The 24,067-nt window shown below is 51.4% G+C and overlaps 11 protein-coding genes across 11 annotated transcripts; 6 read left to right on the top strand and 5 right to left on the bottom strand.

Annotated features, from left to right (window-relative positions):
* Nucleotides 1-775: 775 nt before the first annotated feature.
* On the bottom strand, nucleotides 776-2,174 carry SEPMUDRAFT_74287 (50S ribosomal protein L17). The gene is made up of 2 exons (XM_016910059.1): nucleotides 1,901-2,174; nucleotides 776-1,846 (listed from the first exon to the last, which is right to left on the bottom strand). Exons 1-2 carry the CDS (start codon nucleotides 2,114-2,116, stop codon nucleotides 1,445-1,447), a joined length of 618 nt encoding a protein of 205 aa, XP_016756666.1. The 5' UTR covers nucleotides 2,117-2,174; the 3' UTR covers nucleotides 776-1,444.
* An 85-nt stretch (nucleotides 2,175-2,259) lies between these two features.
* On the top strand, nucleotides 2,260-2,738 carry SEPMUDRAFT_74285 (uncharacterized protein; the record flags this gene model as incomplete). The annotated part of the gene is made up of 2 exons (XM_016910058.1): nucleotides 2,260-2,335; nucleotides 2,400-2,738. The coding sequence occupies exons 1-2, from the start codon at nucleotides 2,315-2,317 to the stop codon at nucleotides 2,736-2,738; spliced, it is 360 nt and encodes a 119-aa protein (XP_016756665.1). The 5' UTR covers nucleotides 2,260-2,314.
* A 1,696-nt stretch (nucleotides 2,739-4,434) lies between these two features.
* On the top strand, nucleotides 4,435-5,470 carry SEPMUDRAFT_152179 (ribosomal protein S12/S23). The gene is made up of 3 exons (XM_016907287.1): nucleotides 4,435-4,729; nucleotides 4,836-4,962; nucleotides 5,014-5,470. The coding sequence occupies exons 1-3, from the start codon at nucleotides 4,598-4,600 to the stop codon at nucleotides 5,190-5,192; spliced, it is 438 nt and encodes a 145-aa protein (XP_016756664.1). The 5' UTR covers nucleotides 4,435-4,597; the 3' UTR covers nucleotides 5,193-5,470.
* A 336-nt stretch (nucleotides 5,471-5,806) lies between these two features.
* On the top strand, nucleotides 5,807-7,376 carry SEPMUDRAFT_152178 (thiolase-like protein). The gene is made up of 2 exons (XM_016907286.1): nucleotides 5,807-5,911; nucleotides 5,980-7,376. Exons 1-2 carry the CDS (start codon nucleotides 5,879-5,881, stop codon nucleotides 7,330-7,332), a joined length of 1,386 nt encoding a protein of 461 aa, XP_016756663.1. The 5' UTR covers nucleotides 5,807-5,878; the 3' UTR covers nucleotides 7,333-7,376.
* Nucleotides 7,377-7,460: 84 nt separating this feature from the next.
* SEPMUDRAFT_128868 (iron/copper transporter Atx1) lies at nucleotides 7,461-8,202 on the bottom strand. The gene is made up of 2 exons (XM_016902241.1): nucleotides 8,094-8,202; nucleotides 7,461-8,019 (listed from the first exon to the last, which is right to left on the bottom strand). The coding sequence occupies exons 1-2, from the start codon at nucleotides 8,179-8,181 to the stop codon at nucleotides 7,856-7,858; spliced, it is 252 nt and encodes an 83-aa protein (XP_016756662.1). The 5' UTR covers nucleotides 8,182-8,202; the 3' UTR covers nucleotides 7,461-7,855.
* A 513-nt stretch (nucleotides 8,203-8,715) lies between these two features.
* On the top strand, nucleotides 8,716-11,385 carry SEPMUDRAFT_94273 (BRO1-domain-containing protein; the record flags this gene model as incomplete). The annotated part of the gene is made up of 2 exons (XM_016910634.1): nucleotides 8,716-8,964; nucleotides 9,026-11,385. 2 exons carry the CDS (start codon nucleotides 8,716-8,718, stop codon nucleotides 11,276-11,278), a joined length of 2,502 nt encoding a protein of 833 aa, XP_016756661.1. The 3' UTR covers nucleotides 11,279-11,385.
* Nucleotides 11,386-11,889: 504 nt separating this feature from the next.
* SEPMUDRAFT_152176 (uncharacterized protein) lies at nucleotides 11,890-13,685 on the bottom strand. Its single transcript, XM_016907285.1, has one exon. The coding sequence runs from the start codon at nucleotides 13,349-13,351 to the stop codon at nucleotides 12,335-12,337; it is 1,017 nt and encodes a 338-aa protein (XP_016756660.1). The 5' UTR covers nucleotides 13,352-13,685; the 3' UTR covers nucleotides 11,890-12,334.
* Nucleotides 13,686-15,439: 1,754 nt separating this feature from the next.
* On the bottom strand, nucleotides 15,440-17,884 carry SEPMUDRAFT_94270 (uncharacterized protein). The gene is made up of 2 exons (XM_016910633.1): nucleotides 17,723-17,884; nucleotides 15,440-17,613 (listed from the first exon to the last, which is right to left on the bottom strand). Exons 1-2 carry the CDS (start codon nucleotides 17,814-17,816, stop codon nucleotides 15,578-15,580), a joined length of 2,130 nt encoding a protein of 709 aa, XP_016756659.1. The 5' UTR covers nucleotides 17,817-17,884; the 3' UTR covers nucleotides 15,440-15,577.
* Nucleotides 17,885-17,967: 83 nt separating this feature from the next.
* On the top strand, nucleotides 17,968-19,819 carry SEPMUDRAFT_128865 (DASH_Dad2-domain-containing protein). The gene is made up of 3 exons (XM_016902240.1): nucleotides 17,968-18,435; nucleotides 18,493-19,589; nucleotides 19,695-19,819. The coding sequence occupies exons 1-2, from the start codon at nucleotides 18,153-18,155 to the stop codon at nucleotides 18,636-18,638; spliced, it is 429 nt and encodes a 142-aa protein (XP_016756658.1). The 5' UTR covers nucleotides 17,968-18,152; the 3' UTR covers nucleotides 18,639-19,589; nucleotides 19,695-19,819.
* On the bottom strand, nucleotides 17,968-19,819 carry SEPMUDRAFT_159405 (PPI_Ypi1-domain-containing protein). Its single transcript, XM_016907843.1, has 2 exons — nucleotides 19,695-19,819; nucleotides 17,968-19,589 (listed from the first exon to the last, which is right to left on the bottom strand). Exon 2 carries the CDS (start codon nucleotides 19,505-19,507, stop codon nucleotides 19,034-19,036), a length of 474 nt encoding a protein of 157 aa, XP_016756657.1. The 5' UTR covers nucleotides 19,508-19,589; nucleotides 19,695-19,819; the 3' UTR covers nucleotides 17,968-19,033.
* An 82-nt stretch (nucleotides 19,820-19,901) lies between these two features.
* SEPMUDRAFT_128862 (CRM1_C-domain-containing protein) lies at nucleotides 19,902-24,052 on the top strand. The gene is made up of 2 exons (XM_016902239.1): nucleotides 19,902-22,764; nucleotides 22,855-24,052. The coding sequence occupies exons 1-2, from the start codon at nucleotides 20,335-20,337 to the stop codon at nucleotides 23,644-23,646; spliced, it is 3,222 nt and encodes a 1,073-aa protein (XP_016756656.1). The 5' UTR covers nucleotides 19,902-20,334; the 3' UTR covers nucleotides 23,647-24,052.
* Nucleotides 24,053-24,067: the final 15 nt, after the last annotated feature.

The following is a 24,067-nucleotide window of genomic DNA, read 5'->3' as shown; positions in this document are numbered from 1 at the left end:
CGTATATTCTCCTCCACCTGCGCTTTGATATCCACGTTACATTTCAACAACCATGACAGATGCACGTTACGAGGCCGAGAGATGAAAGATGACATGCGTGGAGATGGCTCGTTCGAAAATACTACCATGTCTTGCACGGCAGCATCTCATCCGACTGCGAGTTCATAGCGCGACTTGGAGACTTCCAGTTTCAACACTTCTGAGATCGGTTGGTCGATGCGAACAACTCATTAAGCGACACTGGGAGACTGAGCTCGGCTGGAACGGCGCAGGGAATCTCTGAGACGGCGCACGTATCATCACCAGAACTGCTTCCACGACCTAGAATGATTTCGTTTGTGTCTGCTCATGCTGCCCAGGCTGTCCAACGCGAGTCTCGGCCGTTGTCGTGCGAAGAAGTTGAGTTGTACGGCCCATCTGTAAGTTTTGGCCCAACGCAATACGATCACAAACGCGCTGAGTGATACTACCAGTATCACATGCATTAACAGTATCAGGGAGCGAAAGCAGGACCGGCCACAGTCGGACTTAATCTGTCTGGCGTAATCTCTAGTTCCTGTCGCTTTTGCTCGCTCCCAATAGACTATAACTGGGCTCGAGGGCCCTTATCAGCAGTCGCCTTTTCGAGAAGGCAGAGATGAAACTGATTGCGCAATTGTAAAAACGCGGGAGTTCCTACCCGGCGCCTGGTAGAACTGTGAACAGTCAGTAATGGGACACCGATCCGCATATCTTTTCTGTGCATTGTGGATCCTGCCAGAATTGTGTGAGGGTGTCATTTCTACTATATTCTCGCTACTATTTCTTGCATGTCCTTCGAGCGTATGTGTCGCCTCGACGACGAGTGCATCTGCCAGATTGTCGAGTGGAACTTTCTGTGCACGGCTCGTTGTATCCTGGCTAGGTATGCTGTGAACATGGTAAGGCTTTCTGGATCCTTCAATGCTTTAGTCGAAAGTACAAATGTTCGCCGTTGTGGTGATCTAGGAGGTAGTGTCTTTCGATAACTGGACCCTCGGGTTATTTGTTATTTGCTCTAGTGGTCCTGGCTCTCCTTGTTGCCATCAACCGCTGGTACGTCTTCTTACCCACCAGCATTATGGGACCAGTGTTCGCTGCCTGGTATTCTTCTTGGCCCATCTAAGCTAGAAGTCGAAGATGATTCAAGTCCGAAGGTCCTGAATTGCTCCCTTCAAGCAGTTCCGTTACCTTACACGGCCACCAGAAGTTCATCTTTCTGCAGATTTAGTACCATCCCAAATCACCTCGGGTTGCATATGGTTTAATTCCAGTCGAAAGTGGAACGGAACCGGCTTCTTCGACGACTTTTTCGATACAACGGCATAAGCGCTCTAGCCTGCCATACCCACCTGCCCATAAACGCCATGCTCATACCCATAGCCATGCTGTACAAATGCATTCCATTCCCTCTTCGCTTCCAAGCCTATCGACTCCTCTGCTGATCCGGATAGACCCTCTTCTTCTTGATGACCTCCACACCCTCATCTCCCTCCTCCAACAATCTCTCAAACTTTCCAACCATTTGTTCCAGATCTTTCTCCCCATCTTTCCGAAATCTCGTCACCTTCCTCACATTATGCGCAGTCATGTCGTTTAGCCTGAAGACTCTCCCTTGCTCCTCTGCCTGATTCCTTCCATGCGCGATACTCTTAGCTGTAATAGCCAATCTCATATCCTTAGGTCCATCGACCAGTTCCAGGATAGCACTGGCGGCTTGATCTTCTTTCTCGGGCTCGAGGCGGAGGACACGTGTATAGCCTCCAGGACGAGTGGCATAGCGGAGACGGAGTTCGTTGAAGAGTTTGGGGAAGTGCTTGGAGGGATCCTATTCCCATTAGCATTGGTTCTAATTCGGCATTGAAGATGGATAGGAACGTACAAATAAAATAGCTTGGGCGCCTTGTTGGGAGGCTATCGTATTCCTCTTTCCCAGTGTAATGAGCTTTTCGGCGAGTCGTTGGGCTTCTTTGGCTTTGTGCCATGTTGTCGTGATGGACTCGTGTTCGATGAGGGATGTGACGAGGTTGCGCAGAAGTGCTTTGCGATGCGCTGAATGTCGCGATAAATGGCGGTATTTGACGAGTCCACCGGCCATTTCTTCTTACTTCTTGCTGTTGTATACAACCTAGAGTGTGAGGGAGGAGAAACACTGCATGGGGCGGGTGGTGACGGCGGAGTGTGCGGAGGTTCACTTTTAGCCTCATGCCATGTACCACTACCTCACTTCTGTACGGGCACACACACTCCACTCTAGGAGGTACCTTATCTCATATACACACGCACATCGACAATAATGGGCTTCACAACCGGCCTCGTACGCTTCCCCCGTCTTCACACGCATACTCTCAGCTGAATAACTAATAATCTCTTGTATCCAGCTCTCCGGCTTCACCCTTACAGCTTCCATTCTGTACCTCTCCACCGAACTTCACGCCCGCAACAGAGCACATCAGACACTGCTACTACGCCAACAAGCTCGTCTCGTCTCGAACATCTACGCCCCCGAACCGCCACTCCCTCCTCAGCCGGATCGAAGAATCCAGGCCGGTATTTGGGAGACTGCGAAGGACAAGTGGAACTCTACGCTAGAGAAGGAAGTGAAGATGCTGCAAAATGTGGACTGGAGTAGTTGGACCGAGAGAGTGGAAGAGAGCGTGGGGAATCAGATATCAAGGGTCTTCCAACGGGGGAAGGAGATCGCGGAGAAGGCGAGGTGAGGATGGCATGATTGCAAGTATCGGGAGAGGGGAAATGCAGATGGAAAAGCGTGCAGCGCGTTGCGATTGTGCTATGCTGCAGCATACAGACAGGACCCAAGAACCTTGGAGGATGGGTGGCAGGATAGATGAGTAATATACCCTTTATATAACGAAAGTACAGCCAGTCGAGCTATGCACTGTTCTTGGCAATAATCAAAGGGCTTAGGGTCGTCGACTCTTGACAAAAGAAAAAGCAGCGACCGATGCGCGCCTATCATAGGATTCGAGAAGCAGAGCAGAATCAAGTGATGGAGGGAGGGCACAGCACAGGAAGAGGTATCGGGTGTGGCCAGAACCAGACTGGCATTCCATTTTTTGACCAAGATACGTCTACCATGACCTCCCTGCCACCATGTGCTGTAGCCTCTCAAGGTCGTATGGCCTCTCGATCTCCATTGATCCCGCTGCGCCACTGTTGCTCATGCACCAATGCTATCCTAGGCCAGTGCTGAGCATGTCTCGCTAGAACAGAATGAGTCGCTATCTTACTCGCTACATGTATGGGACTCCAATCGACATTCACACGGGACTCACCCAGAAGTCCTGCAAGCCTTATCATGTGCCAGAGATGGTGCGGCCAGATTGGGTGGCCCCAAAGCCACAATGCAACTTTACCCGGAGAATGGATGTCGAAGGCCATGGTTGGTACAATGGACGTATTGGTTCTCTGTCTGGATTTCACAGTATACTCCAAGGATTACAGGGCACGGAAGCAACTATTCTTGGTACAGCTCAACAATTCGCACTGAACCACAAGCCATCTCATCTTCGTGCACCCGCAGACGAGGGAGGCTTCGCAGAATCACGAGCACATAATTACATAAGTGTGGTAGAAATACCAAAACGAAGAATTCCATGTTCTCCTTCTGGGCCATTTCATTGCCGCGATTCTAAGCAGCGAGCACAAGGCCACAATCAGGAAGTCGGCTATTACTGCTGGGTGCGGTAATAAGGAATAAAAAACCGGTACTGAACAACAGACCTCCGGACTGAAGAAGGGAACACATGTTTGAATTGTCCGCCTTCGTGCTGCAGGAGTCTATTGTGCAGAGTGGTCGCCCCTGATAAACGAGCAAGTCTGAATGCATTGACGCTATGTTTTAACCCCAGGAATTAAGGAGAGATGCTCGTCTCTGACTGCGATCAAATGAGCCTTTGAGCTTGCTTGGGCCCGTGCGAACGTATTGAAAATCTTTCTGGCCTTCGTCTGGAATAATGAAATTTGGTGCAGAACCTCGGTTTCATCATTCTTTCGAGATCACATTGCTAAGGTGCATGTATGTGTCGACCTCGCTATGATCCAGGCCGCAGGAGTCCTTCGTGGCAAGTCGGTTAAAAATGAATTTAGTCTGGTTCAATCTCGATAATTAGGTCAAGTTTCGGTATGTCCCCGATTTTCCCAGAAACTCTGTGACTTTCCCAGGTTCAGTGGATGCGTGATTGTACTGGAGTGACAAAGAGGTGGTAGTGGCGTGTGTGGTACATGTGAGATGCGTAGAAGCGACACGAGAGTGTCGATGTGGAGTCGGCGATCGATGGAAGGAACGGCAACAACCGCTTCTTCCTTGGCGCACCTCGAATTGTGAAGCACGGCTTGACCTTGACTTCACCAGCGTCCAGCGACATCTTTCTCTCGACACATCAACACCGGTAAGTCGCCTCCAAGCCCATCATCGAACGTATCACCATTCCGAGCAGTATCATCGAAGACATCTCTGCGCACACGAAACGACTCCCACGATATGCACTCCGACCCGCTACACAATTCGAATCAACATTCTTTGGCCACTACAAACTAACACACATTTACAGCCAATATGGGAAAGGGAAAGCCAAGAGGTCTTTTGGCCGCGCGCAAGCTCCGCAACCACCGCCGTGAGCAGCAGTGGGCAGATCTTCACTACAAGAAGAGACTGTTGGGTACCGCATACAAGTCCTCGCCATTCGGAGTACGTACACCCCTCAGTAAAACCGGTCGACAAGGAGCGATGGAAAGGAAAAAAACATGAGGGACAAGATGGAATGCCATTGAACATACACTGACGAGCATTGAAGGGTTCTTCTCACGCCAAGGGAATTGTCCTCGAAAAGGTTGGTGTTGAGGCCAAGCAGCCCAACTCCGCCATCCGAAAGTGCGTGCGTGTGCAGCTCATCAAGAACGGCAAGAAGGTTACTGCTTTCGGTACGATTGATCTCGATACTGTTATCTGTGATGACCACTAATGCCCAGCAGTGCCAAATGACGGTTGCTTGAACTTCGTCGACGAGAACGACGAGGTCCTGCTCGCTGGTTTCGGTCGTAAGGGAAAGGCCAAGGGTGATATTCCTGGTGTGCGATTCAAGGTTGTCAAGGTTTCTGGTGTTGGTCTCAGCGCACTCTGGAAGGAGAAGAAGGAGAAGCCACGTTCATAGACGATCGATACATGGACAACGGCTTGCGGGAATCATCAGGCGTTTGAAGAGCGGCATCATCATGAAGACAATGGTGTACTTCTAGCTTGGCCTTTTGCAGGACACACTGCCACGCGCACCGCAGAGGCTGACGGCTATGCTATAAGAGCTACGCACTATGGAATGAGAATCTGACATCCGCTGATCAGTGTCAAGTGAACGCTCAAGCGCGGACATAGACCGTACCAGATGACATACGTCGATGAAACTCATGTCTCCCGTCTTCTCTTATTCTGCCCACGCGGAGTCTGCAAGCTCCGTCACCTTAAAACATCTTCACCAGGCAGCGCAGAACTGGGAATAAACCAGCCACGGAGCTAGGCAAAAGTATTATCGTTGCTAAGTTGCGCGGTGGCCTATATGCAATTCGAATTTGGTGTGACTTTTCCACCCCACGGCAATTGCGGTAAAACACAACCCTGCATATAGTAGGTACCTGTAGTGTGCGAGTGGCAGCCGAGTGCGAGCATGAGATTGAACCTCGGTCTGCCATCCCCGCCACGCCCATGCTTAATAGCACGACGTGTATTCTTCGAGTCGGCTACATTTATTGTCCAAAGCAAAGTCCTACCCACTTTCTTCCTCCCTCTCCTCGATCATTTGAAGTATTCGTCCTCCACTTTCTATCAGACTAGGTACAAGCAAACATGGCCGCCAAAGCAGGAAAGAACAAGCCTCCGGTATGCTTCAATAAATATCGTCCGTCCAGATACCACGCGTCGTTAAGTAGCTAATATCTCCCTCTCAGGTCTACGTCCTCGGTGTAGGCATGACCAAGTTCATCAAACCGCGTGGAAAAGTCGACTACACTGAACTCGGTTTCGAAGCCGGCATCAAAGCCCTCATCGACGCGCAAACCAACTATGATGAAATCGACGCCGGAGTTGCCTGCTACTGCTACGGAGATTCCACCTGTGGCCAAAGAGTCTTTTACCAATTCGGCATGACTCAAATTCCCATTTACAATGTGAACAACAACTGCTCCACAGGATCCACCGGCCTCCATCTCGGACGCACCATGATCGCAGGTGGCATGGCCGACGCCGTTCTCGTCGTCGGATTTGAGAAAATGAACCCAGGATCTCTGCAGTCGTACTTTTTGGACCGTGCGAACCCCACGGGAACGACGGGTCAGATGATGATGGCTACACGTGGTCGAACGAATGCCCCGGAAGCAGCGCAGTTGTTTGGAAATGCGGGCAGGGAATATATGGAGAAGTATGGAGCGAAGAAGGAAGATTTTGCGGAGATTGGTCGAATCAATCATGAACATTCCAAGAGAAATCCTTACTCGCAGTTCATGGATGAGTATACGTTGGAGCAGGTCATGAATTCCACGACGATTCACGAACCCCTGACCAAGTTGCAATGCTGCCCTACTTCCGATGGAGGCGCAGCGGCGGTGCTGGTCAGTGAGAAGTTTTTGCAAGAGAGGCCGCACTTGAGAGATCAGGCGATTTTGATTGCGGGTCAGACTTTGGCGACGGATGCCCCGAGCTTGTTTTCGAGGTCAGCGATTGATCTGATGGGCAGAGAGATGACGGCCTATGCGGCGAAGACTGCCATGGAGGAGGCGGGAATCAAGCCTGGAGATGTGAAAGTTTGCGAACTTCATGACTGCTTCTCGGCAAATGAGATGATCACGATCGATGCTTTGGGACTGTCACCTCATGGAAAGGCTCATGAGATGGTCAGGAACGGAGATATCACATATGGAGGCAAGATGGTGATCAATCCCTCCGGAGGTCTCATCAGTAAGGGACATCCGCTGGGTGCTACAGGTATTGCTCAGTGCTCGGAGCTGGTTTGGCATTTGCGAGGTTGGGCGAACAACAGACTGGTGCCTGACACTACTGTTGCGCTGCAACATAACCTCGGATTGGGAGGTGCTGTGGTGGTGACGGTGTACAAGCGCGCAGATGGCGGGGCGCCCAAGAAGATGTCGGATGAGGAGGTTGTGAAGGCTACCAAGATTGGGTACAACCCTGCTACCGAAGCGAGAGGTTTCACAAAGAGTCAGGCAGACGCGGTGAGGAGTAGGAAGCAGAGAAGTGAATGGGCCTTGCAGGACATCCAGAAGAAGGTTGAGAGCAGGTTCTAGATGTAATGGAGTGGCAGAAAAGATGGAACGATCAATATGTAGCGTGGATACTTCTTTAGCCATAACAGTCCTCGTTGATGAGTCTTACAGTCATGAGCTACAATCCTCGATAGTGCAGTAGCTGTTTAATCGATTGTGCTTTGCCATTGTATTCGACTGTCCTATAGACACCTCTGGTGTGGCACTTCCTCTAGCCTGGGTTTGCCAGTCTTGAGGCATACGGGACAAATCAACGTACTTTCGTGGCCTACCGTACCGTATCATTGTCTCGGAAAATTGCTCATGGACAGATAGTAGGAACACAGTCATTTGAAACACATCAATCATGACATTCGCCCTTCTAATCTTCTCGATCGAGCCCTGGGTATCTTCGATTTTCGCATGGTGCAGCCCTGCTAGGACCACGCAGAGAGAACACAGGTATCGCCCATGATCCAGACCTCCCTTTAGTTGCCAAATGGCACCACTTCGTGCCACTTGCAATATAGTTCTCAGCTTCCTCCCATACTTCATGACTTCTACCCTATGCCGTAACCTCAATCGACTGTGGCACACCATCGGCCTCGCCCGAGTTCACCTTCTTGCCGGTCTTGCTGATCTTCTCGAGCACGGTTGCATAGCTGACGGACTCGTCGGTGGTGATTTCGGCGGTTTGGGTTTCCAGTGAGACGTTGAACTCTTTCACGCCTAGGGAAACGTGAGCATTTAGTATGGATACTGACTGAGGAGGGGTCGAATGTGTGGATTGAAGAGCAGCATACCATCAAGCTTCTTGAGGACTCGTTCGATTGCGCCAGAGCAGCCGCCGCAGGACATGGAGACGTTGAACTTGTACTTGTGTTCGGCCATGGTGTGTGTGTGTGTGTGTGTGTGTGTGTGTGTGTGTGTGTGTGTGTGTGTGTGTGTGTGTGGAGGGAGAGGGGGAGAGGGGGAGTATGCGCGTGGGAGTAGAGGAAGGTGTAGTGTTGATTTCGGTGGTGATGGCCTGGAATAGAGGTTTCCTACTGGAGGCGGTGGATTGCTAAGAAAGTGGAAACAAAGGAGGTTTATGAATCAATACCTCAATCAGACCGACAGATGGCGTGCTGGCAGGTTGTTCGTGGTTAGATCAGGTACAACTGTCCTCTTGTTTCTATCTGACACACGCGCGTGACTTCTGCTTTGGTTGGAAACATGCTCAAATGTATGGCCTCAGCGTCGCCTCATCCATTACCCGGCATGTGACAGTGATGAGGGGTCAGGGCGGAAGAAGGCCGTAGGTGGGTGCCTGAATGCCTGAATGCCTGGATATCTGAAAGCTCGGCGATGACTTCCCCACGTAAACAGCTCTCTCTACTGACTGTGCCATGCCATGCCTCGTCCGTAACACAGACTGACCTCGCCATGCAGAGCAGCAACATCCTCCAGATTCCCTTCCGGCGCACGCATGTCACGCAGCTGTCGGAAGCAATCAAAGTCCAGATCGGCACCACCTTCGACCAACACCCGGACTTGTTCACTCGTGACCTGGAGATCATCGACCAGCTGCGCAAAGATGCCGTCAACGCTCTCGAGCCTCACAGTAGCGGCATCAAGAAGCTGCAGGCCTACGCCGCACAGCTCGTATGGCTGGGCGGCAAGTTTCCAGTAGACGTACGCTGAGCGATTTGCAGTGACAATGGAACTGCACGAATGTAGGCTGATGGGTAAGTAGATGGGCGCGAATTTCACCTGGTATCCTTCTTTGGGATATAACACAGATCGACCCATCACCGAAAACAACATTCGATTCGAGCTTGCAAATGTGCTGTTCAATCTGGCTGCTATGTACTCACAGCTAGGGCTTGCCTCAAACCGTGCCACCGGAGATGGCCTGAAGAGCGCTGCGAATAACTTCTGCTTCGCTGCGGGAGTGTATAAGCATTTGAGAGAGAATGTCGTCCCGGACATGAAGACCGCACCGCCAGAGGACATGGACCCTGCGACTCTGCAGGCTTTGGAAGCTTTGATGCTAGCACAGGCGCAGGAGTGCTTCTGGCAGAAAGCAGTGAAAGATGGGATGAAGGACGCTATCATCGCGAAACTTGCAGCCAAGGTCAGCGATCTATACAACGATGCGAAGGAGTGGAGCTTGAAGACAGATAGCGTGCGCAGCGAATGGATACACCACATGAACGCTAAGCATCACCACTTTGCCGCAGCTGCGCAATACCGAGCAGCGTGTGACTGCCTGGAGAAGAGAAAGTACGGCGAAGAAGTGGCGCGCTTGAGGGATAGCTTGACGTGCGCCATGATTGCGCTGAACGAGACGAAGTGGATCAACAAAATGGTGCTTGCAGATTTGAACGGCTTGAAGAATAGAGTATCGGAAGATCTCAAGAGAGCGGAGAAAGACAATGACACAATATATCTGATCCCCGAGCCTTCGAAGAGCGAACTCAGACCACTCGATCGTGCTAGCATGGTGCAGTCGCGAGTGCCAAAAGAGGTGTCGAATTCGCAAGAGATGTTGGGAGATAGAAGCGAGCTCGGAAAGCCACTGTTCTCGAAACTGGTACCGTATGCGGTGCACGTTGCAGCATCGATCTACACCGATCGGCGAGATCGCCTAGTCAACAACACTATTATCGCAGAGTTGGACGCCTTGACCGTGCGGATACATGAGCTTCTATCGAGCCTGAACCTGCCAGGATCACTGCAGGCGCTGGAGAAGCCATTAGGCCTACCTCCAGGATTGGCGAGCCATGCAGACGAGATACGACAAATCGGCGGGGTGCATCTTCTCCACAGCACTATTGCTGACACCGAGAAGCTGAAAGCCAATAATCGAGCACTATACCAAGAAGGCATCGATCTTCTGCGTACAGAGTCCAACGAAGACGAAACTGCAAGACGAAAATATGGCACAGATCGTTGGTCACGTCCATCTGGCCGCCAAGCCGCCAAACAGCTATATGACCAGATTGACGCCATCGATGGCTGGCTCAAAGCGGCAGACACCACAGACCGCAGTGTCCTGAACAGACTGCGCGAGAACGAAACTCTCATACGACTTCTTGGCGGAAGTGATCGAGACTTGGAGGATTACGTACCCTCGTCGCGACGAGCGACCATGACTGCAAAAGTCGAACGTGAAGCCAACGCACTCCGCGCTACACTGAATGAGGTGTCTCGACTCGAGTCCAGGCGAAGGAAGAAAGTTGAGGCGCTGCGAATGAAGGTCAAGGAAGATGACATTCAGCCTGACCTTCGCAAAGAGTCTAACAAGCTCGAGCGCGAATATCCGATGATGCCTATCCAAGCGTCACAATTCGAGAACCTATTCGATGAGCGGTTGCAGAAGTACGACTTGGACCGCAGCAGCCTCAAGACCGAAGAACGGGAACAAGACACGCTCCTGCAGCGGGTCAAAGACGCCAATCAGTCTTTTCAAAACGCTAAAAGAGGAGACAGCAGCTCCAAAGAACGTGAAGACGCTCTGCAAAATCTCGAGAATGCTTACACGGCGTACAAAGAAATCATGAAGAACCTTGAAGTGGGCCGCAAGTTCTACAACGATCTCAGTGGGATTACCCTGAAGTTCCGAGATGAATGCCGGGCGTTCTTCACGCAGAGACGAAGCGAAGCCTCGGCTATCGATGCTGATGTGTCCAATGCTCTCGCAGGTCTGCAGCTTCAGCAGCACACGCAAGCCAATTTGTTGCAAGAACGAGCTGCGGAGGCCGCTTCACGCAGAGGGAGTGTGCAGCCTGCGAAGCCCGAGGCGACGATACCGGCACCTATACCGCAAAGAGTGGCGGTTCAACCACCGCCTGTTGCTAACGTGCAGAGTCCGGTGAGTGCTGGCCCGGCGAACCAAACGTGGAATGAGAACATGCCGATTGTGTTTGGGGGAGCTGGAAATGGCAAAGCTGCAGCGGGACAGACTTGGGATCCCACCAAAGGGTTGCATTTTGGGAAGAAGTAGTTGTCAGGCGTGGATATCATTTTGATGAAGAAGCCCATTCCAGTATTCGTGCTCGGGAAACAGCAGAAAGTAAAAAGGGTAACGAATAGACAAGAGTAGGATATATCAAAGCAGCATCTTGCTTACTTCTCTTGCTCCTACTCCCTCTCACCTCCCTTTACTCTTATCATCATCATCATCATCATCATCATCATCATCATCATCATCCGATATTTCGTTAGAATACCATCTTCTAATCTTGTCTTGTTGTCTTTAATAAGTAAGGTAGGTATAGGTAACCTAGAAGGTAATGTATATATAGCTACCTCCTATCTAGATACCTTTACTAGGTAAGGGAGATACTAAATTGCTACCTTCTACCTCCTCCTAGCTTTTGAATTGTAGGTATTAGTATATATATACTTCGCTACAAATCATATACTAGTTAGAGCATACCTTACCTTGTCTAGGTATCATTTTAGTCTCTCTCTCGAACCTAAGCTCTACCTCCTTACCTTACCTATGTAGGTAACGGGCGTAGTAAGATCTAGTAGAACTATATAGAACTAGAAGTCAAACAATACTCCAAGGGACTGGGTAGGTACTGTACCTGTACCTGTACCCTTACTTACGTCTAGCAGTAAGGTACCATCTTTCTTTTTTTGGACATTAGCTCGCCATCACGAAAGTACTCTGGAATCCACACACACACAAGTCCTGTCCATGTAATTAAACAAATACTATACATTGATTGGTATCGACACCCAAAAGGTAAGAAAATCCCTATTTGTCGTGGTGACAGTCTTTCCTCTCTGTGCTGAGGACGAGAGCAACGATAGCTTTTGTTCTTTATATCTTTCCCATGCCAAGAGTCCATTCCATTCCTTTCTAACTTTCCTTTCTAAATTCTTCCTACATTGCCAGAAATGGGCAATATACGACACGAGTAAATTATGCACGCTGTGTGATGTACCGTTCGTTATCCATCGTTACGCTCGAAATGCAGCACGAAAGGGAAAAAAAGATCAATGCATCGCTTGTCGAGTTGCGCAGCGCCCCTTCACCACTGAAGACGATTCAAAAGTTGCTCGCAGTGTTGACGTGAGGTTGCTGATATCTCTCCAGTCCAGTGCCGCCAGCCAACTGGGCCGGAGAGCTTTCGCCTTTCTGTAGGCTATGATCCATCGAGTCATTGTAACTGTGCTGCCCTACAGCTCGTTGCTTCTTCTTCCCCCAGAGTCTCCAGGCTACAATGGCGATTCCACCGACGAGGATGGCTCCTCCCACACCACCGACGACACCTCCAATAATGGACTTTGAGCTGGAAGAGAGACCGCCACCGCCACCACCACTGCCGCCGCCTTGCAGATCAGGCGAGATGGTCGATGTGGCTACACCAGTGGTGGCCAGAACCTGCTGGGTAGTGAAGACTGCGCTTGCGAGGGTACCATCCTGAGTGAAGTATGAGGTATATGTGGAGGCAACAGTTGCGGAGGTGGTGAAAGGCCTGGTGATGACCAAGTTGCTCGAAAGTGTGGAGCGGTTGATGGTGGTCGATCCTAGATTCACGACAGCATCGGAGCTGCTCGTAGGTGATGCCACTGCTATGATTGATGAGGTGATTCTCGAGGTCACGACAGATCCAGCGGAGTTTGTGGTCGTCACTTCGATCGTGGTTGGTACAGTTGAAGTTGAAGGCGAAGGCGCAGGCTGCGTTGTCGTCTCTGTAGTGGCATCTGAGGTCGGCGTAGTGTTGGCGGGTGTGGAAGGTGAAGGTGAAGGAGCAGGAGCAGAAGAAGTGGTCGGAGCGGTTGGAGCAGCGACAGTAGTCTCGGTGGTCGGAGTGGTAGGGTTTTGTGTGGTTGAAGGGGCAGCAGGCGTCGATTCGGTGGTTGAATCGACATCAGTTGCTGAGGTTGAAGGAGTCGACATGGTAGTGGATTGGGTTTCGCTCGCGGTGGTCGTCACACCAGTTCCTACAGCTTGCCTTTTGTTGGGAACAATGCCACCGGGAATCTCTTCAGCGTCGATTTGTGCGAATCCAAGGAGGAAAGAGAGCATGACTGCTGCAGCAGGAGCAACTGGGGGAGTCATAAGCCAATCGGGCAGAGCCTGAGGCTGGAACAGATTTCCAACTCAGAGGGCGGTGATCAGCGTGATCGATTGGTGGATTTGTCGAAATTACACTGCTGCGAACACACAGACTTTCGTTTGAGGTTTGGTAGAATGGGCTAGAAGAAGGCTATTAGAGTTTCCCGGTCGAAGTGGCGGCGATGGAAGAAGAAGAAGAAGAAGAAGAATGTACAAGCGAGTGAGTACAAGGGACTTCTTCGGTAGTCAGAAAGGGTGCGTGAGTGAGTGAAGAAGAAGAAGGAGAAGAGGGAGAGGGAGAGGGAGAAAGAGGAGGAGGATGTCGGTGTCGGTGTTGTTGCTGTGCGAGTACTAGGAGGGAGGTACTAGGTAGGAGATATTACTAGGTAAGGTCAGTAAACGTGGGCGTCTCTGAGCTTCGCCACATGGAAAAAGAACCTGCCAGTGCATTTACCTCCTAGTTAGAAAGCCTGCAAGCTTCCCGAACACGCGCTCCTGCCGTGTCTTAATTTAGCCTGTACTACTTGCTTGAGGATAAGTGGTGTGGATGCTGTGGGTGCTGTGACGACAATGTGGACTACTGCATACGACGCTCGCCTCGCCGATTATTCATCCATTCACTGCACTTGTGTACTCTACTTTCATACATAAGGTACTGTACTGTATTATGAAGTTGTGAAAGGAGAAGCATGAGGTGTACAGGAGGTGCAAGACAAGACACAGGTACAGGTCACCGTACAGCCAACATGGTAGCGAAACAGGCCATCCTAGTTGATACAGGTACCTCTCCCTACCACTCCTACCACTCCTACCACTTTCCACTCTCCTCGACCAGTCAAACCTGAACATCCTAGACCTGTCAAAACAGTGCGCAATACGGCCCGGCCTTCATTCCGACAGGCTGGTCGAACGGCCGCAGGGGTCTGGCTCACGAAACCATCTTTTCTTTGCTTTGAATAATCCTTTCCGAGCATCTACCATGAAGATCAATTTTATCACAGACTACGCACATACACGTATATTGTGGGTACATTATTACGTAGAGCTTGGTATCAACCACTTGGCACCAACAGCTTCTTCTTCTCTCTCTCGGGACAATGGTCAGATAGGTAACAACAACTACATCACATACATGCACCTAGGCTATAGAGGGGCTCGCAAGGCTTGACCCGAAACACTATTTGCAACGCCATCAAGCCATTGTCTTGACTTTCCGACGCGCGCGGATACATATACCTCTGTCTGATAGGGTCCAGATACACTGATACAGTAGAAACGGTAGGTCCTTGGGGCTTGGCTCGCTCGCTACACGAACCCGTTTGGCTTTTTCTGTTCGAACCTCTCTTACCTCCGTTACTCCGTAAGGTGCTTCAGACAACGCGTTCTCAATTCTTTGGTACCTTCTCGCAGGTCGTGTGTGTAGCCGAGTACATGCACCGCTCGTGAATTCTTCTTTTACCTTATGCAAAAGAATCACAAATCATTCCGTACAAAGGCTCTTGGCAGTGCGTTTACCTTTGCTGCTTGCAGTACCTACCTGAGCTAGGACCCTGCAGACGAATGCAGTACAGTTTTTACCTTTTTTCTCACAAACACAGCTCGAGCAGGCCAGGTTCTAGATTTCTAGCCCGGCTGCCCCGGGGCGTCTATTGTACCTATAGCGAAAATACCCTACTCGATAAGATAATACTTCAAGAACATCAACATCAACATCCACATCAACATCAATAGCAACAATCAACATCAATCAAGAAATATATACCCAATAACTACTTACCTACCTTACATACTTACTTACTACAGACATATATGATACTAAGGTAACCTCGTTTAGTAGAAGGTTGGTGAATGTGATTTACATTTATGTACCCTACATACCTTACATACCGTAGGTACATTACTTTAGTCATTCACAAAAGGCTCTTTCATCTCTCGTACACAAGGTAGGTAAGGTAGTTGACACACAGAAACAGAGCCATCTACCTAGGTCTGGTGAAGAAATACTGACTTCATGATGATGGTATCGCAGGAAGCAATCTGGGTGAGACGAGCAATGTGAACAGGTCCATCGTCCAAAGGAGATGGTAGGGTGGGTATCGTGCTAATTGATCACTACCTCTCCAAACGCTGTATGAAGAACCAACAACGATTGCTCTCATCACCAAAAGAGACCACTACATGTACCCATGTAGACAAGCTCGACGATACCTTACGGCCCTGACGCTCTGATCACAACATCATGCTTCTCCGACGACTACTCATCCTGGTCCCATGACTTGTGGCACCAGTATCCGCACTACTGACATGCTTCGCAGTTGCAATCCCCTGTGTTGCAACTGCGCCCTTGGGCACACTACTATGCCGTCGGTGGCTCGCAGTATTTGTAGTCGTCGTCACTGCTGCACCCGAAGCAGCATCTGGGCCAGCGGGCGAACTGGAGTCTCGCAAGTCATACAACTCAAGCTCTTCCAATCTCTTCGCCGCAGCATCCACTTCCGTCGAAGCTGTGCTCGGTGGCGGACTGATTCGTTTATCCAACGCCTCGCGTCTTTTCCTAGAATTCGCGAGGAGGGTAGAGATCGATCCACTGGATGATATTGGCCTCGCTCCCACATCGATGTTGTCTCCGTCTGACAACGACAGCAAGCTGGAAGACCGGGAAGGAGAGACGCGAGGTGAAGCGCGTGGGGAAAGGCGCGAGCCATCGTCAGTCGTCAAATGGCGAAGCGGCGAGCCCATGCTTTCTCCGCTGATGCTGCTCGTATGTGGGAGACCGGCCCAGGAAGACTCGTCTGTGGGCTCTTCTTTGACTTTGACAATCCCCGATCCCGTGCGCTTAGAAGTCGTTGATGAGCTCATAACCCGCCTGTGGTCTTGAAGTCCAGATATGGCATCTGCCATTTTCTTGTCCGGTCGACGCATCTTCGCCACCAGACTGGGCTCCGCGTAATTTACTGCTGATCGTGCTCGGCGCGAGGGTCGTTGTCCGCCTTCGGTCGTATTGCTGATGGACGACAGGTCTGACGGCGGAGGCGTATCTCGGGCACCGAGCTGCTGGGCCGATGGCTCGGATGTAACGGGGGAGAATACGTCCAGGGCTGCGGGTGTCTCTGGCACCAAGTCTGTAGACGAAGGTCGGGATAGCGGAACATCGACAGTGCTGACAACCTCTTCCCGTGCAGGTGGAGCTGGAATCGAAGAGATGGACGATATCCTTCGACTCCCACGAGAAGACGGCCGTTCCTTGGTAGCATTGAACTTTGGTGGTGCAGGCTTCCTGAGGTCGTCCTTGATCGAGTCTGCTGTGCGGCTTGTCACTTTCACCGGCGACATGTTGGTGCTCTTATCGCCCAGGATTCTTCTGGGTGGCTTCACTGGTGAGACTGGCCGCTCAAGCTCTTCTGCGGGTGCCGGAAACTGAACCGATTCATTTTGCATCTCTAGTAGAGGCGGGGATTGCGTAGCAGAAGCTCTCCTACTAAAAGTGAAGTCTTCTTGAGCCGGAGGTTTGATGAGCTTCTCAGTGTCGCGATCAGCCAATTTCCTTTTCGCACCTGTCTTGAGCATCGAATGTGGCGCATCTTCTGGCTTGATGGGGCTGTGAGCCACGATAGAAGATCTTCGTGATTCTCGAGGCTGCGACGGATCTTTCCTCTTGCGTCGTGTCTCCAGGTTGATGGTTGGTAGCAGTTCTTCCTCCTCATCTCTTTCATCTCCGCCGTGCTCCAATGTATCTTCTTGACTCAGCTTTGGTAGATCATCGAAGTGCGCCACTGGCGGAGGACCAAGATCGGGACTGCCTATAGCAGCACTGCCATCACTGAGTCTGATCTGCCTAAAGTCCTGCTCGTCTAGCGATCTTCTCGGGAACATCTTATCCTCCGCGATTGTTGGCATCTGGGTCTCCTGCATGAGCTCCGCCAGTGGCTGCCGTTCCCGGTATTGCTGTCTGCTCGGGCTCAGTATGCGAGCCTTCTCCGGCACCTCTCGCTCCTCGACCGCCTCTTCCTCATCGATGCCGTCTATCAGACCACTCAACTCAGCCAGCTTCGCCTTCAGATCATCCTTGACTCGTCTCGCTGCCGCGTGGTTGGCCCGCATGCGCACATTGTATAGCTCATTCTGCAGACTAAACACCTGTTCTCTCAGATCCAAATTATCGCCCAAGAGCTTGCCGACTTCTAGCTCGAGACTTCGTATGCGTAATGACTGTGTTGAGTTGTTTTTGGCAAGTTCGCGATTCTGCCGTATGAATCTTCGTTTCACTTCGGCCAAGTCAGTTGCGGGTGGGACTTTGTGGAGCTTCGATTTCGTGCGCATGTCTCTGCTCGGATGTGCGCATGCTCAAGATGTCGAGTACAAAAAGCAACTTACAGACTTCGACACTCTCCGCTCCTGCAGCTCCCACTCCAACGCCGTTGACCAGACTGGTCGCCGTCGCGGTGGCAGGTTCGTTCAAGCGCGCCATCCACGAAAGGCACGCGTGCAGGTGACAATTGCGAGTTGGGCGAGAGGGACGCGGCTTCAGCAACGTCGTTCATATGACTGCTGTGGTATAGAGTGTTCGATTGATTGATATGCCGGCATTAGCAATGTGGTGTGTCCGATCGTCTTCTTGGCTGAAATGTTCGTTGTTTACGCGCTCGTCGTTCTGCTTGTTGCTCGGGCCAACGCTAACTTTCGCTTAATTTCGCGCCTTTCGCAACGCGTCGGTCGCGGGGTCGCCGTGATGATGATAGTCTTTCACATGGCATGAAACACTACTAGGTACATGTACCTACTACGTTCCTGAACAACCACAAACATGTCCTATGCTCCTCGACCAACATCAGGCATGATGCGGCCGTCCTCGGGGCTGGGTGGACATGCGTCTACGAACTCACAATCCTCGGTCCTGCAATCGCGCATCAAGGAGAAGAAGCTGGAACTAGAAAGTCTAAAGCAGTTACGCGACCTGTCGGCGGGTCTGGCAGGACAGATGCAGCAGCTGGAAGAGAAGTTGGGAACATTGAGTAATGGCACTGAGGCCGTGGCTGCAGTCATGGCCAACTGGAACACTGTGCTGAGAGCAATACATATGGCTAGTGGTATGAGCCCCTCACTGCGACAAACAGCGCCGTGATAAGAAGCTAATATTTGTGCAGCTGCTATACCGAAGCCAAAAGAAACCGAGGCCGAGGAAACGGAGAACGAAACGAAGCCACAGCTACCGCAGACCCTTGTTCGCATTCCGATTGAGCAGGCCGAGGACGCGAAGAAGGCGCTCCAAGAGAGCCAGGCGGGAGACTGAGCAGTTGTGTCGTGAGCTGAGAATGAGACAACTCAAAAATCCCAAGATCCTCCGACTCGCCCCATACTGGTCTAAGTTGGCAAGCTAATTGCACCGCGCGCGAAGTAAGAGCAGGATTTTGACTCCCGCAGAGTGCTATTGCCCTATGCTCGGCAGCTGGCATGTAAGGATACTGCTGTGCCTCATAACACTTGGGTTCCATGGATCGTCCTAATAGGAACCAGAGAAGACGCGATGTAGGTGGTCCAGAGAGCGCGCGGCTGTACATTATAGATATGCCTTCATGCATACCTTATGTGGTGCAGCCCGTCCGGTAGCCACCGATCGTAGGCATCATCTCTGTCATTGAAATCCCTCGATTCGATAGGAAAGCCTCCCAAAATCACGACCCATATTCATCCCTCACTCATTGTCTTCGCCGTCGCCTTTCCCTTTCCCTTGTACTTCGGTTGCCTCTCATAAGCATTGGGACTTGGCTTCCGGTCCTTACCACTGCCCCCACCATCTCGACCGTCGCCACAGTCATGTTTCCTTCCTCTCTTGCCTTTTCCCTTGCCCTCACCAGCTTTATGCGCGCGACTCAGGTCCGGCTCGGAGTCAGCATCGGAATCTGACGAGCTAGAAGACTCGCTATCACTGTCGCCGGGTTCATGAGGTTTGTGGTAGATGCAACAGACTTTGGAGCTCTTCTTCCCCATCCCTTCGTTGTCGACCACGTCTTCTGCCCATTGTACTCGGGGTGTTAATGCCGGGGACGCGCCTCGCAGTCGTAGTGTGGCTGAGGGCTGTGATGACGAGGTAGAGGTGATAGTCTGACTGCCCGATGTGGGTGTCGCTGCTGCTAAGCGTGTCTGAGGCTGGTTTGCCATAGTTTGTTTTGTTTCCGTGGCCACGATTGATTTAAAGGCTTCTGGGGTTCTGGAAGAGCGGTCTCACACAGTTGTCCTAGGCCTCCGACCCTGTCAGTGAATGATTCCAGCCTCAGCGAATCACATGTATTCCCGTCTGTGCCGACGTGTCGCAGGAGGATAGGAGGTATTTCGGTGTAGGAGGTACCTCTTATGCTCAAGGTCGTTATGCAGGGTTTAGCAGTGAATGGTGGTGGTCATGTGAAAGCTTCAAAGGCCCCGCCAAAGAGCACCAAACGACCTCTCGACCTGCAGGAGGCAGCAACACCGCAGAAAAGCTCCTCGGTCGTGTTGTCTTGTCTAGTCTTGTTAGGGAGCTGCGTGGGCTGCGCGAGAGAACTTCCAGCACTCAGCAACTTCTCACACCACCTCACCACCTCAACCAGAGTAAGGTATTGGTAATCATCACCAGACAGACAGTGACGCGACGCTTCCCGCTCCATCTCCATCTGCGCGCTAAGCTCTTCTACCCGCCACTTTGGAACAGCCGCCGCCAGCGACTGATCACTGCGCGAACACACTCCGAAGAAGACGCTGCCGAGCCTGCACCTCAGCATCAGCAATTCAGCATCCTCCGCCCGCTCACACCGACAGAATAAAAACACTCCCGCACTTCACCTCCGCCAGCGCCGTGTCACGAAGCATCTCGACCACTCTCACAAGCAACTGACTGCATGAAAGACGCCGCCTAAACACCCTCAGCGGTTTGCGCGTCTTCTTCTGTTTCTTTTACTCGATCGTCACACATAAAACCCAACGTCGAGTGGTGTCCGCACCTCATAGCAACCATGGCGACCATCGAGGAGCTCGATGCCACGGTGCGCGCCTTCTACGAGGGCCGTGGTGAGCAGCAAAAGGCGGCACAAGCTTCGCTCAACCAATTCAAAGAGAACCCAGATGCCTGGCTCATGGTGGACCAGATTCTCGAAAAGGCTCAATACCCACAGACAAAGTACCTTGGACTGCAGGTGCTTGACAGCGTGATCATGACGCGGTGGAAGGTCCTGCCGCGCGACCAGTGCATGGGCATCCGGAATTTCGTAGTCAACGTGATCATCCAGCAGAGCAGCACAGACGAGAGCCTCAAGAAGGAACGCGCGCTACTCAACAAGCTCAATCTGACGCTGGTGAGCATCCTCAAGCAGGAGTGGCCTCACAACTGGCCGACCTTTATCAACGAGATTGTCACATCTTGCCGGGCCAGTCTTCCCATCTGCGAGAACAACATGGCCATATTGCGTCTTCTGTCTGAGGAGGTCTTCGACTTCTCGGCCGAGCAGATGACAAGTACCAAGACAAGACAGCTCAAGCAGAGCATGTGTGACGAGTTCACCAGCATCTACCAGCTTTGCTCCGAGATTCTGCGCACAGCTGACCAGCCTAGTCTCATCAAGGCCACGCTTGAGACTTTGCTGCGCTTCTTGAATTGGATCCCCCTAGGTTACATCTTTGAGACTCCACCCACTGGCATGTCGCTCATTGAGCTTCTGCGCAGTCGATTCCTAGAGGTGCCGGAATTTCGCAACATCACTCTGAAGTGTCTGACGGAGATTGGCAGCTTGCAGACTGAGCACAATTGGGACGAGAAGCTTGTGGAGATGTTCACCGAGACTCTGACTACCATCTCCACGATCATCCCTTTGTCGTTGGATTTGAAGTCAACGTATTCGGCCTCCAACAGCAGAGACCAAGAATTCGTGCAGAATCTAGCCCTTTTCCTGTGCAACTTCTTCAGCAACCACCTTGGCCTCATCGAAGCACTTCCAAACCGCGACTTCTTGATGCACGGCCACTTCTATCTCATCCGAATAAGTCAGATTGACGATCGCGAAATTTTCAAGATCTGTCTGGAGTACTGGACAAAGCTAGTCTGCGAGCTGTACGACGAAATGCAACAGATTCCCATCACGGACATGAACCCGCTGATCAACATGAGCGGAATGGCGAATGGCGGAGGTGCCATGAATCCGCAGATCATGGCCAACTACCCGCTGCGGAAACACAAGTATATCGACGTACTCTCGAATCTCAGACAGGTCATGATCGAAAAGATGGTGCGACCTGAGGAAGTTCTCATCGTTGAGAACGATGAGGGTGAGATCGTACGCGAGTTCGTCAAGGAGTCTGACACGATCCAACTGTACAAGACTACACGAGAGTGCTTGGTGTTCTTGACGCATCTTGATGTGGTCGATACAGAGCAGATCATGTCTGAAAAGCTGGCTCGACAAGTCGATAGCACTGAGTGGAGCTGGGCAAATTGCAACACCCTTTGCTGGGCTATCGGTTCGATCTCAGGTGCCATGAACGAAGAGACGGAGAAGCGCTTCTTGGTCACTGTCATTAAAGATCTATTGGGACTGACCGAGATGAAGCGTGGAAAGGACAACAAGGCTGTTGTGGCTTCGAACATAATGTACATCGTCGGACAGTACCCCCGATTCTTGAAGGCACACTGGAAGTTCCTGAAGACGGTGGTGAATAAGCTCTTCGAGTTCATGCACGAGACGCACGAGGGCGTGCAGGATATGGCGTGCGATACCTTCATCAAGATCGCGAACAAATGCAAGCGGCATTTCGTCATTCAACAACCTGGAGAGAGCGAGCCGTTCATCGATGAGATTGTCAAGACGATGCGCAAGATCACCTGCGACTTGTCCCCACAACAGGTGCACACATTCTATGAGGCTTGCGGCTACATGATCAGTGCACAAGGCCACAAGAATACGCAAGAGAGACTGATTGCAGAGTTGATGAGTCTGCCAAATTCCGCTTGGGATCAGATCATCCAGTCGGCGCATCAAGATCCGAGCATCTTGCAGAATGGCGAAACTATCAAGGTCGTTGGAAATATCATGAAGACTAACGTGGCAGCATGCAGTAGCATTGGCTCGTACTTCTATCCACAAATTGGCCGTATTTACATGGATATGCTCACGATGTACCGCGCCTCATCGCAGCTCATCGACGAGAGTGTGCAACGAGATGGTAACATTGCCACCAAGATGCCGAAGGTCCGCGGTCTGAGGACGATTAAGAAGGAGATTTTGAAGCTCATTACGACCTATGTCGAGAAGGCGGATGACCTCGAGATGGTGCACAGCACATTGGTGCCACAACTTCTAGAGGCTATCTTGCTCGACTACAAGAACAACGTGCCGGATGCGCGCGAGGCGGAGGTGCTCGCAGTCATCACCGTGCTGATCACAAAGCTTCAGGTACGTTGGACTCAGACTACCAGCAAGTACATGATTGTACGCGCTCTCGTACGGAAGGGTAAGCTTGACGATGCTGACAAGACACCTTAGGGCATGATGACTGCACAAGTTCCTGCCATTCTCGACAATTGCTTTGAGTGCACACTTGACATGATCAACAAAGACTTCTCCGAGTATCCCGAGCACCGTGTGGAGTTTTTCAAGCTTCTTCGCGCTATCAACCAGCGTTGTTTCCCCGCTCTCATCAAGCTCGACCAGACACACTTCAAGCTGGTCATTGACAGCTGCATGTGGGCTTCCAAGCACGACAATCGTGCTGTCGAGGGAGAGGGTCTCAACATGTGTATCGAGCTGGTGGAGAATATGGCGAACCACACTGACCAGCAGACCTGCGATGCTTTCTTTCAAAGCTTCTACACGACAATTCTGCAGGATGTGTTCTTCGTTCTTACCGATTCGGATCACAAGGCTGGCTTCAAGTATCAGTCGATGCTCCTCGCCAGACTTTTCTGGCTGGTCGGTGCCAACAAGATCTCCTCGCCCATCTACACCGCTGAACAGGCCACCGCCGGCACAAGCAACCGAGATTTCTTGCAGAACTTTGTCGCGACTCTACTCAGCAACGCGTTCCCAAATCTGCAAGGGCAGCAGATTACCAACTTCATCAGACAGCTTTTCGAGAGCACAGAGGATTTACCAAAATTCAAGCTCATCTTGCGTGATTTCTTGATCCAGCTCAAGGAATTTGCCGGTGACAATGCAGAGCTCTTCACCGAAGACCGCGAGAAGGCGATGCGTGACGCCAAGGAGGCCGAGCGCGAGCGTATGGCCAAGGTGGGAGGTCTCCTCAAGCCCTCCGAGCTTGATGAAGATGACTTGTGACTTGATCAAGAGGTCGAGCTTTCCAAAGGAAGACGGAGTATAGAAGAAGAAGGGGAGAAGGATGATGCATTGGAGCAATTGGGCTGGGTGGCCTGATAAAGCCTCTGACCCTCTCACGAGACATGAAGCAGCGAAGAACACGCATGAGACGACCGCACACAACGAGTGCAGGTCCTGAGGTAGGCTTGCGTGGACCAGCGCTCAGTGTATGGCGATTATGACACACGGCCGGTGGACTTGAGAAACTTGTGTACTTGTTAGGACGGTGCATTTATTTACCGATTGCCTCGTCACAGAGTCAGATACCAAGTGGCACGGTGCTGCTACGGTTTGCTAGTGGATAGAAAGTTTCTCAACTTCTCAGCCTACACAAATGTAGAAAAGAATCGAAAAATGAGTAGCATGCCAACCAAATTTTGCT

This window comes from Sphaerulina musiva (assembly GCF_000320565.1).
Source record: "Sphaerulina musiva SO2202 unplaced genomic scaffold SEPMUscaffold_12, whole genome shotgun sequence".
Lineage (NCBI taxonomy): Eukaryota > Fungi > Ascomycota > Dothideomycetes > Mycosphaerellales > Mycosphaerellaceae > Sphaerulina > Sphaerulina musiva.
Note: the sequence above shows the minus strand (reverse complement) of the source record. Positions and strands in the feature narration are given on the sequence as shown.